General features: G+C 42.6%; 1 protein-coding gene across 1 annotated transcript in view; it reads left to right on the forward strand.

Annotated features, from left to right (window-relative positions):
* Window positions 1-12,041, forward strand: part of LOC134747289 (protein mini spindles) — a 60,241-nt gene that overhangs the window by 14,861 nt on the left and 33,339 nt on the right. Inside the window, exons 7-17 of the mRNA XM_063681912.1 lie at window positions 231-425; window positions 716-896; window positions 1,932-2,065; window positions 2,368-2,515; window positions 4,141-4,275; window positions 6,803-7,010; window positions 7,781-8,002; window positions 9,217-9,454; window positions 10,020-10,169; window positions 10,516-10,735; window positions 11,276-11,455. Coding sequence (XP_063537982.1) covers window positions 231-425; window positions 716-896; window positions 1,932-2,065; window positions 2,368-2,515; window positions 4,141-4,275; window positions 6,803-7,010; window positions 7,781-8,002; window positions 9,217-9,454; window positions 10,020-10,169; window positions 10,516-10,735; window positions 11,276-11,455 — 2,011 coding nt within the window. The remainder of the gene's footprint in view (window positions 1-230; window positions 426-715; window positions 897-1,931; window positions 2,066-2,367; window positions 2,516-4,140; window positions 4,276-6,802; window positions 7,011-7,780; window positions 8,003-9,216; window positions 9,455-10,019; window positions 10,170-10,515; window positions 10,736-11,275; window positions 11,456-12,041) is intronic.

Here is a 12,041-nt window from a genome sequence, read left to right on the forward strand (position 1 = left end):
ATAATAGCCAAGAGTCAAAATATTTTTTATTCAAGTAGGCCTAGCAATAAGCACTTTTAAATTGTAAAGTTCTACAAATATTACCTTAATCTAAATATCAGAGCAATTTATTGATGCAGTTTTATTGTTCTTAAAAATAATAGATATGTCAAACTTAATAATAAGAATTTCACAAAAGGATCGATAATCTCTTACAACTGCTACAATAACAGTTAACACTGTGATTCCAGGTGATATCAAAAGACAGCAACGTAATGCTGGTCGCTCTCGGAGGCCGCCTGCTGGCCGCCGTCGCATCAGGACTCCGGAACAAGTTCCAGCCGTACGCTACAGCGTGTGTACAGGCCATTCTAGAGAAGTTTAAGGAGAAGAAAACTAACGTTGTTACGGCGCTGAGAGAGGCTATAGATGCTATTTATCCTGCTGTAAGTATTTTATTATTGTACAAACTCTTGAGGTTTCAATGAGACACTTGGTTTCTTACTTATTGTTACTTCCATTACGGCTCAAATTGCGAGTACAATTACTACACACAGAAAAAAGGGTCGAACTTGTTCACGTTTTTTATTTTAAATAAAACATCACAGGGTAATTTTTGCTTTTATATAAATCGCACGATTTTTCTAACCTAAATTGGCGTATTTCTCTTTAACTTCTTAGTGTAACTAAGTTATTTTCCTACATAATATTTCTAAAAACCACAATCTCGTTGCAGACAAATCTCGAAGCCATAATGGAGGACATGTTAGCCGCATTTGACAACAAGAACCCGTCGATCAAGGCCGAAAGCGCAGTATTCCTTGCACGCTCTCTCACTGTGACACAGCCCGCCGCCTTCAATAAGAAACTTATTAAAGCCTACGTTGGCGGACTGCTTAAACTCATGGAGAGCGCCGGTAAGTATAGGGAAACGCGAAACTCTGCGCAGGGGGCGCCACTACCACAATCTGAAGGTCTATCGCAAAACAAGAAAATCGTAATTTCGTTATGTTACATCTCTGTCACTCATGCATATTCGAGCGTTAAAGAGGCAGATAGCGAAATTTCGGATTCGCGTTTCCCGGTAGGTCCTCTGTAAACAAACTGCCTTGATGCATCAATGTCATATTTTATTATCTCTGAAAACTTGTCAAAAACCTGTTAAAGGTACAGTATATATCATGGAGACTATATAAAGGAGCCAAATCTCTATGAATGAAAAGTGTCCATCAAAAAACAGTAATTAGGCGGCGCCACCATACACCGAAATACTACCAAAAACAACCTACGTAATTTGGTCGGGTTATTTGTTGCCTTATTATGGTTCATGTTATACTCGTGTCGTGTCTTACTAGCGCCACCAGAGAGATTAGGAACTATTATTTAAAGCTGAAAGCGGTCACTTTTGCAACAATTCTGCCATAAGAGATTGGCATCCTTTCTGTACCATCCATAGTATATATAAGTTGCTCTATGCCATAGAGCAACTTATATATACATAGTCTATGGTTTACTAAAAAGGCTAGTTCTGCAATCTGGTGGCATAACATTGCAGTAATATACCCTATTAGAGGACTTTTTTTGTATTTGACAGCTGTTCGATATAAGACTTAAACTGCCCAGATAGAACCTCGTTTTGGATATCAGTTAGAATATTATTTTTGCCCACTGTATATAGCATAAGCAGAGAAAAGCATACCATTAGGCCTCATTCTCACGAGCGCATTTTCAACGCGCGTTAAAAAAGCGTTTGAATGACATAAATGGAAACATGTGTATTTATTCACACGATGGCGGTAGCGCTTTTTATTAAGCGTTGTTGGATTTTCAACTTTAACCCTTTGTCTTTAAATCGAATTTAGCGTGCGGGTGCGCTTTTTTAACGCGCGTTGAAGAAGCGCTCGGGTGTATGGTCACTTAACGTTGTATTAAAATACGTGGATTTTTTTTAGACCCGGCCGTACGCGAGGCCGCTGCCGAGGCGCTCGGGACGGCCACTAAGCTAGTCGGCGAGAAGAACATCGCGCCGCACATCGGTAAACTGGAGCCGTTGAAGGAACAAAAGATTAAGGAGTTTGCTGATAAGGTAACTTTCAGTTTTGAATGATTCACGGCTAGTTTCACTAGACTTATATTGACCGTGATTACGAGTGTGAATGCGACCGTTGGTAATGTTGAAAGCGAACGCAGCCGACGCGCACGAGCGAGGGTAGACCGAGCGCGGTCTACACAACTTTGACACCCACCAAGATGCATGTAACTGCGTCGAAATAACGGGAGCTCTAAAACAATACCAAAGGTAATCACGGTCTATATCCCGGTCAACATACATGTGATTGTTACGTGCCGTTTAGAAGAGTCGTTAGTTTAGTTGTCGTGTTTCGACAGGCGGAGATCAAAGTGAAAGTGGCCGGGCCGAAGAAGGAGGCGAAGGGCAAGGCCCCCGCGGCCTCGGCCCGCGGCGACCAGCCCGCCAAGCCGGCCGCCGCACTCAAGCCGCCCACGGCCACGGCCACGGCCAGGAAACACAACACAGGTAGCGTTGCAGGAGGCTATGTTCCGAATTACGCTCACGGCGCTCACAACACGCCCATGACATAATTTATTAGACATTGGCGTTTGTCAAAAAGTACTACTTTTAATATACATTTTTATGCAGTGCCGAAATTCAGAGCGCGCTTCGCCCGCTCTTACACGCAGGGCGCCTGCGGCGCCCCTCACACTTAAAAGTCAGGCTAAGCCCGACATTCACGCGCGCTCTTACATACACAGGGCACCCCTCACAATTATTCATCTTACATGAAGGGCTGCTGCGGCGTCCCTCACAGTTATTCAGCGCGCGATGCGCGCTCTCACATACAGGGCGCCTGCGGCGCCCCTCACACTTAAAGTTCGGGCGAAACCCGACATTTTTGCGCGCTCTTACATTGCGATAGGCAGACACTCACATTGGCACGTCTGTGCATATTGAGTGATTATCACATTTAATTTAGATCTTGTGATAATGGGTCCCAACTCCAAAAAAAAAAATTGAAATGAAAGACTTTTCTTTTTCACTCGAACACTTTAGTGACGTAGGACTGATGTAACCTGGAGGCTCGCGGGCCGCAAGCGAGGGGTTCGCGGGCCGCCGGTTGCCGACCCCTGGTCTACACGGTCCGTCCAGACCGAGGCTACGCGGTCCGAGGGGCTTGTCGGCGACCGTCTAGCAAGGGCTTTACATGAGATATCGTGGCGTCATTTATGACGTCGATGAACGGCGCTCACGGTGTTCACACTCCCAGGCGTAAGCACCTCAAGGGCGTGACACTCTTTAATAGAGAAAGATAGTCTTATTGCGATTCCTATAAGAGGAAAGAGAAAATAGTGCCATGATTTGTCTTTATCACCGCATATATGGCATCATAGCAAGGAGGCGATGGCGAAATACCGAAATTTATAAGAGTGAAAGAGAAAAAGGATTATGCTGCCATACATGAAACTGTCAATCCATGAATATGTCTTTCTTTTACCCCTGGTCGCTCGGTTTCATGTCTAAAACTACTTGTATATACTATGTCTATGAAGCACCTAGAGCGTAAGGCCCCATTCGCAAGAGAGCTTAAAAAGCGTTGCGTGTATGACGCACCCATAAGTAAGAGCAAGAAAGCGATATCTCTTTCTCGTTCTTACTTATGAGTGCGTCGCACACGCAACGCTTTTTAAGCTCTCGGTCGAATGGGACCTAAACGTCAAGGTGACCTTTGACAATGACAAGCGCTATGAGCGTGAATCGGTCCGATCGTGAGCGTGCTGTGAGCGTAATTCGGAACATAGCCATACTACGATTAACGAACAAAATTCAAATTCGGTTGACATGACAGTACGCCCTCAAGTCCATTAAGAAGAAAAAAAACATGACCGGTCCGAAACGAAACACCACTCACGCGGCCTTGAGCGCGCTAACTGATTTGGATCGGCAGCCAGCACTGTACGCGTTTTGAGCGTGATTCGGAACACAGGGTCTGTCTTTGCAAGCTTCGTTGAGAGTTTGTCTAAATGTTTGCTTATTGCAATGTTAATGCTTGCTATTAGAATTTTTTTGTATACGAAATTAATTACAGTTCGGTATACGAAATCTTAATTAAACCATTACAGTCGATCAATTGTGTTTTATTTCAGGTGCAGCTAAGAAGCCCGGCGGTGCAAAGAAAGCGCCGGCGCGGGCGCAACCCAGCCCGCCGCGGGAGATGGAGCTGGCCCAGGAGGAGGTGGACGCCAGGGCCGAGACGCTGTTGTCCGCCGATATAGTTGCAGGTCAGTCTAATACCATAGAGTAACTTATACTAGAGCGGTAATGTCATAGTAAATTTTGTAACCCCAGTAAATTCACTGCCATCTGTCGACACACTTTAAAACTAAAAATAAATATTTATAAAAATACGATAAAATGTATTTAAATACGGATAAATGATTTATTTATTTGCATTAATTATTTTTATGATTTTGACCCATGTTCTTTCACTGATATGCGTTAAAATTGTTAAATAACAAACGAAACCGTCAACGCCATCTATACGACAGTAAGCCAAAGCTAGTAGTAGAAGCGCCCTCTGAACGAGAATCAAATTTTCTTGATTTTCGAGGCACGTTTTTTCCTTAGACTGTATCCATCTATTACGGAGTTATATCTATCTTTGCTAATACTAATACCCCTGCCACACACGAGTCCAGTGCCATGGGAAGTAGCGAGGAAAGTAGGCAGAGACCTAGTGTGGGAACGTCGCACGTCATGCTCCTCGTTATGCTCAAGTTTGTCGGTTTTTTGGCACGAGTCGAAGGACCGGCAATAGCGGCAATACCTAGTGGAGAGCGTCGCGATTAAATGCGCGAGTAAAACAGTTTGTGGCCAGAGAGGGCAACGTCGCGAGGAGCGGAATTTAGCGGGGTTATTGGCCTCAGTCTCCAGTTAACTGTGTATAGGTTAATTCATTAGCATTCAATACGATCACAAATTGGACTTTCCAATCTACGGGTCACGACCAAATTCGTGGCATGTCCCTAAAAATTCGAAACAAACTTATCACCTTGTCCAAAGTAGTTTAAATATCATGTCATGTGATACAATGTTGGAAGTCACGTGTGTCATTCTTGGCATATATGAATTTTACTACAGTTTATCGTGTCACATCCATACTAATATTATAAAAAGGTGACGGAAATAAAAGATCTTGGCGTAAATATTGACCATGAGTTGCGGCTGACCGCCCATGTTGATAAAATTGTTCGGAAGGCCTACAGTATGCTCGGGTTTATATTTAGGCAGAGTAAAGATTTTAAAGATCCTAAAACAATTATTCTTTTATATAATGCTTACGTAAGATCTCACCTAGAGTATGCTTCCACAGTATGGAGTCCTCATTTCTCTATCCATATTAATGCAATAGAAGGAATTCAAAAAAAAATTATCAGGCGGATGAAGTATAAATTCAAAGAATTTGATTCAAATAATATTATACCCCTTCAAATCAGACGCGAAATTAGGGATCAAACCTTACTATATAAAATCCTAAATGGGCTGGTCGACTCCCCCGCGCTACTCGCCCGCGCCTCTCTGCGCTGCGCGTACCCCCGCACGCGCTCCTCTAAATTATTCGCTGTCCCTTTCCATCGAACCACTTACGCAAAGAACAGATTTATCGTAAGAGCGTGTAAAAATTACAATGACAAATATTCTCATGTTGACTTGTTTTTCATTCCGTCAGTACAAAAATTTGTTTCTGCAATTAAGAGCAAATGAACAAATAATATAATATAACTCTGCTACTATTAGGGCAAATAATATAATTGATTTTGATAGTTTACTATTGTAAAATTAAGTTAAATTAATGCATGTCACGTTTGTGGTTTCAAATTCGCATTGTTTAGTTCTTTAGCACTAGATCTAGAGATAGTTTAATTGAATTGTACAAACAAGTCTTGTCTGAGCAACCATAATTATCTAATTTCAGTAGTGGAAACTGTTTTGGCTTATGTATGTATTTAAGTGTAATTATCTATATGTGTCATCTTTCGCTGTTTGTTTCCCATTATCAATAAATAAAAAAAAAAAAAAAAAATGCGAAAATCTGTCTGTCTGTCTGTGTGTTACCTCTTTACGCTTAAACCGCTAAACCGATTTAGTTGTAATTTGGTATACTTTTATAGATGTATAGGATACTTTTTATCCCAGAACTCACCTCTCAAGGGGGTCAAAAGGGGGCGGAAATTTGTATGGGGAATCAATAACCGCTGAATCGATTTAGATGAAACTTGGTTTGGGGATAGTTTGAGCTGTGGGGCCTTATGGAATAATTTTTATTCCCGAAATCATCTCTTAAGAGTGTAAAGAATGGGGTGGAAATTTATAGAGTAGACCAATTTGGGGGTGAAAAAAGGCCAAGTGCGAATCGGACTCGCGCACGAAGGGTTTCGTACCATTACGCAAAAACAAACGGCAAAAAAATCACGTTTGCTGTATGGGAGCCCCCTTAAATATTTATTTTATTCTGTTTTTAGTATTTGTTGTTATAGTGGCAACAGAAATACATCATCTGTGAAAATTTCAACTGTCCAGCTATCACGGTTCATGAGATACAGCCTGGTGACAGACGGACAGACAGACAGCGAAGTCTTAGTAATAGGGTCCCGTTTCAACTCTTTGGGTACGGAACCCTAAAAAGGATGGATTTAAAAGCATATTTGTTTAAAAATGAAGGTACTTACCCAAATTACTAATTCCACGCAGACGAATTCGGGGCAAAAGCTAGTATTAAATATGTATAATATGTATGTTGTGTGAAAGGTCTCGGCGACGGCAACTGGAAGACCCGCCTGAGCGCCGCGCAAGGCTTCCACTCCACCGTGCAGGGCCTGACCGCCGAGGCCGGCTCGGCGCAGGTGTTGTTCCGCACGCTCAACAAGAAGCCGGGCCTCAAGGACACCAACGTGCAAGTCATGAAGGCTAGGCTCGAGGCCTGCAAGTACATTACTGAGAACTTCCCTATTTCCACGTAAGTTTTATGAGAGACCTAGAAATAGTACATTGTGCAACATGGGGCGTAAGTTATATATTGCATACGAGAGTATAGTTAAATCGCGACGGTTTGCCGGAGCGATTTATAGACTCGAGTTTGCAATATTATTACGCCCCGAGTTACACACAATGTTTTTCATCACACTTGCGGTACAAAAATGAAGTATAAAGACAAAAAACTGTTAATTATAATACTAGAAACTTCATAACTCCCTAGGGAAAATGCTTTTCCTATAGTTCCCGCTAAGCCTGCGTGCAATTCCACATTTACTGAGCGAGTGTGATAAAAATTATATAAAATAATGTGCGCTAATTATTTCATACTTGATTTATTTATTAACCACGCACCTTAATAAACATGATCAGTTTAGGCGTAACATTTATAACTATAACCAAAACGAAAAACCTTTGTAGAATTTAGTAAGCTGCATTAAAGCTTGTTCACACTGAATAAACACGGTTTTTAATGAACAGATTAAAATCGACTAGAAATTCATGCATACCGACTTCTTGATTCGATCGGTCATCTTTATAGCCTGGAAATTATTTCCGGGTAATTTATTTTACAGTACATAATAATATTATTGTGTTATAATTAGAACATTACTTAACTACGTCGAAAATTTAAAGGGTCATATGTACTGTAAAACCTTGTGCGATACATGTCCGAATTTCGTCTTTTTCGCACTTGTATCGTAATTTACTAATTGTTACGATCTTTTTACTAAACCATACACTATTATACAGGACGGCAGCAGACTTCGTCCTCCACGACGTAGTGGCCAAGCTCGGCGAAACGTCCTGCGCGTCCATCGCTACCGACTGCCTCACATCTCTTGCCGACGCGTGCGGCTTCGAACACGTACTCAACGAAGGCCTGAGCTACGCTATGGACTCGCAGAAAAACCCGAAAGTGCAGTCTGAGATGTTCAATTGGATGAGCAGTGCTATCAAGGAGTTTGGATGCACGTAAGTACTTTAGTTTAATAGTTACAACTGCCTCGAGTGTGTGACCGACGCATGCGGATTCGAACATGGACTCTACGAAGGATTAAGTTATGCTATGGACTCACAGTAAAACCCGAAAGTGCATTCTGAGATCTTTAATTGGATGAGCAGTGCTATCAAGGAGTTTGGGTGCACGTAAGTACTTTTATCCGATTATAACGACTTAAGTCACTGGTTGGCGCGTGTGGCTTTTAACACGTACTCAACGAAGGCAAATGAGCTACGCTATGGACTCGCAGAAAAACCCGAAAGTACAGTCTGAGATGTTCAATTGGATGAGCAGTGCTATCAAGGAGTTTGGATGCACGTAAGTACTTTAGTTTAATAGTTACAACTGCCTCGAGTGTGTGGCCGAGGCATGCGGATTCGAACATGGACTTAACGAAGGATTAAGTTATGCTATGGACTCGCAGAAAAACCCGAAAGTGCAGTCTGAGATGTTCAATTGGATGAGCAGTGCTATCAAGGAGTTTGGATGCACGTAAGTACTTTTATCCGACAATAAGTCAAAACCGGTGTCGGTGTTTCTCAATAAAAAAAAAAAAAAAAAAAAAAAAAAAAAAAAAAAATAAGGACTTAAGTCACTGGTTGGCGCTTGCGGCTTTTAACACGTACTCAACGAAGGCTTCAGCTAAGCTAGTTTTATCCCGTTTTAATAACGACACTCTTACCCCTAGCAAAACATTTTTGCATGAACATACATTGACTTAATTATGTGTTACTGCATCACAAGTTTGATAAGATGGATACTGTTCTTAGAACCACTGACATATATGTATAGACAAGCTCATGGAGACTATATAAGACAAGCTGTCGAGAACAAATTGTGTCCGCGAGGTGTCCGTCATTTTCTGTGTTTGACGTCTGTCACTAAGCTAAAGAATAAGCGCAGCTAGCCAGTAGCAAACAGGTGTATACATATTACCTCAATGCTTCGAACTTAAAATCCGGAAGTTATTTTCTAAATACGTAAATAATGTTTACCTTAAAAACTTTATAAACGACGACATAAGTTACAAATTGTAAAATAAAGTAATGTCTCATATAGTATCGTTTTTAAAGTATACAAAACCCTGTCCCTTTCTGGGCTAAAAACAAGTCTTATTTGGTTATAAATTCACTTGATCGTTAATAATCCAATAAATAATTCATACATATGTAATATTCCTTTTCAGAATGAAAATCCAGTCGATAGTAGCGCATTCAAAGAAAGCACTCAGCGCGACCAACCCCAACGTGCGAACATCCACCGTGAACTTCCTCGGCATACTGTCTTTGTATGTGGGTCCGTCGCTCATCACCCACTTCGACAGCGAAAAACCGGCCACCAAGCAACTGATTACGTTGGAGATGGATAAGCATGCCAATAGCTCTCCACCTACGCCGACAAGACAGCCTGGGAAAGTTAGCAAGGTATGTTGTAAACTGAAATAGATGTCATACGAAGCCTTCCACTGGTGAAGGTCGGATTCAAACCGGCGTCTTTAGCTATCCGGGGTAACGCCTTGAACCGCTAGGCCACCCCGCCACGGCAGAACTGGTCCCAATTTTTTTGGTTTTAAAGTATATGATAAATTTGATTCGATTCGTTCCCAAAGTTGTGTAAGGTATATTTTGAGGATTTCATTAACATAGTTCGCCGCCAAAATCAATAAAATCTTCACCGTGTGGCAATACAAACCGAAAAGAGTGTACTCCCATCTTAAATGCCGGTAATGCACTTACAACCCCTCTGATGTTGCGGGTGTTTATGGGCGACGGTAATCGGTTACCATTAGGCGATTGTATGCCTCCTATATCATAAAAATAGTTTATCGTCCCGTAAGCTTATCCACTACATTTTGTATTGTCTCAATTTTAACCTTTCGAGACCCGTCGGCAGCTATATGTACCCTATTATATGTCGCCATATTGAATGTATTGTATGTTGCCATATTTGTTCGGGTATCGAAAAGTTAAACCAGATTGTTTTTTGCAGTCTGCGAGTAAAGGATCCGTAGGCGACGACCTAGACGAGCCATACGAGGAAGAAGAACCAGCGGTCGTGGAGGACAGCCGCCCGCGCACAGACATAGCACCGCTCATCACGGATGCACTCGTCGCTGAGATCAATGACAAGAACTGGAAGGTGAGTTTGTCTGTCTACCTGTTGTTATATCTTTGATTTGACGAATTAAGTGGGTTTATGCAGAACAAGCCGCCTCTCGAGTAAATTGCCGCGCGAAGCAACTCGGTCTCTGAACGCGTGCCTCGCCCGAGGCAACCTGGTCGCGCGTGCGTTTGCGTGGATCCTATTATCACGCTTGTTTAATGCAATTTCATGTGGGCATTTATACAATTACTAGAATCTTAGAAACACACTGGAGGTTGCCCGTAGAGCAACCATTTTAGATGGCTTTATAACTACACACTTACTATCTAGCTTCCTGTATTTTTGATGATTCAATGATAATTCAATCCCACTTATCTTTCAGGTCCGCAATGAAGCTCTCGACAAGTTAAAAGCCATCATCACAAACTCCTCACCAATCAAGCCGACCCTAGGCGAGCTGCCGCCCGCTTTAGTGGCCAGACTCCTAGATTCCAACTCCAAGTTGGCTCAGAGCGCGCTGCAGATCTGTGAGCAACTCGCAATCGCTATTGGGCCGAAATGCAAGACTCATGTTAGGACGTTCTTCCCCGCTTTCTTCCAAGGTATGTTAATTTTACTGAGGCACATGCGTAACTCACACGGCTTACGGCCTCACGGCTTTGGACAGAGTAGCATGGCGGTCTTTGGTGTCGGAGGCCAAGATCCGACAAGACTTCGGGTCGTCGCGCCCCAGCAGTAAGTAAGTAAGTACATGAGTAACTCGTCAACATTTGTTTTTAGGTATGGTACGTATGATGAGAGGTTCTCTACCCGTTTTCGGCCAACTCCCGTCCGCTCTAGTCCCTAGAATGTTAGGTTCCTATTCCAAGTTGGCAAGAATTAAGCTGACTGTGTGCCGCACATGTCCCGCTTGCATCCCGCCGCGTTGTGTAACAACGGTCAAATATAGTCGGTCAAGCAAATCTTGTCAGTAAATAAGAACAAAAAAACTACACTCATCCCCTTCTTCTGGGCGCCAGCACCAGTGCAAGGCAATGACAGTATGACTCTCTTCGTCTACGCCCGAAATGAGACAGTCCTTTGACAAATTATATCTCATTAATCGTAACTTTTTGCCAAAATAACCGAAGTTGTTTCCCCAGCATTCGGCGACAACAAGCAGTGGATCCGCACGGCGGCCGTGGCGTGCGTGTCCGCGTGGTGCGCGACGGCCGGCCCGCACGTGCCGTTCGACGGAGAGATGCTCCTCGACGCGCTCAAAGCCGGCTCCCCCGTGCTGCGGGCGTCGCTGCTGCAGTGGCTTGCGGACCATTTGCCTAATGGTGAGCCATCTGCAGACTGTTGTCCGACCGTACCGGCAGACACCGAGATGCTGAATGATGCACTCGACGAGTAATGGATCCGTACCGTGGACGTTATGGATTCCGATCTGATCTGAGTCTCGAAAGTAGTCCATTTACTTTTGGCAGTTCACTCATTTACTGGGTTCCTGTCATCTTAATAACAGGTACTTGAAATGCTACTTACATTTGTTAGGGTTCCGTACCTTAAAAGGAAAAACGGAACCTTTATAGGATCACACGTGCGTCTGTTTGTCTGTTCGTCTGCCACAGCCTATTTTCTCCGAAACTACTGGACCAATTAAGTTGAAATATTATTATTATTTATTTGATACACTAGCAGCTCTTGGAGCTGATGCGTGTATATCGACCACTTGTATTTTATTTTGCACTTTTCAAAGTTCTAAAATGTGTATCTAGTCTATTTTTGAAATTACACACAATATGGTACACATACGTAAGTTTGTGACCCAAAGATGGACATGTAACGTAAACAAATGAATTTTAAACACGGGGGCCACTTTTGGGGGGTAAATGAGAAAATAAAAAAATAAAGTTTTTAAAACTA

Source organism: Cydia strobilella, chromosome 14 (assembly GCF_947568885.1).
Source record: "Cydia strobilella chromosome 14, ilCydStro3.1, whole genome shotgun sequence".
NCBI lineage: Eukaryota > Metazoa > Arthropoda > Insecta > Lepidoptera > Tortricidae > Cydia > Cydia strobilella.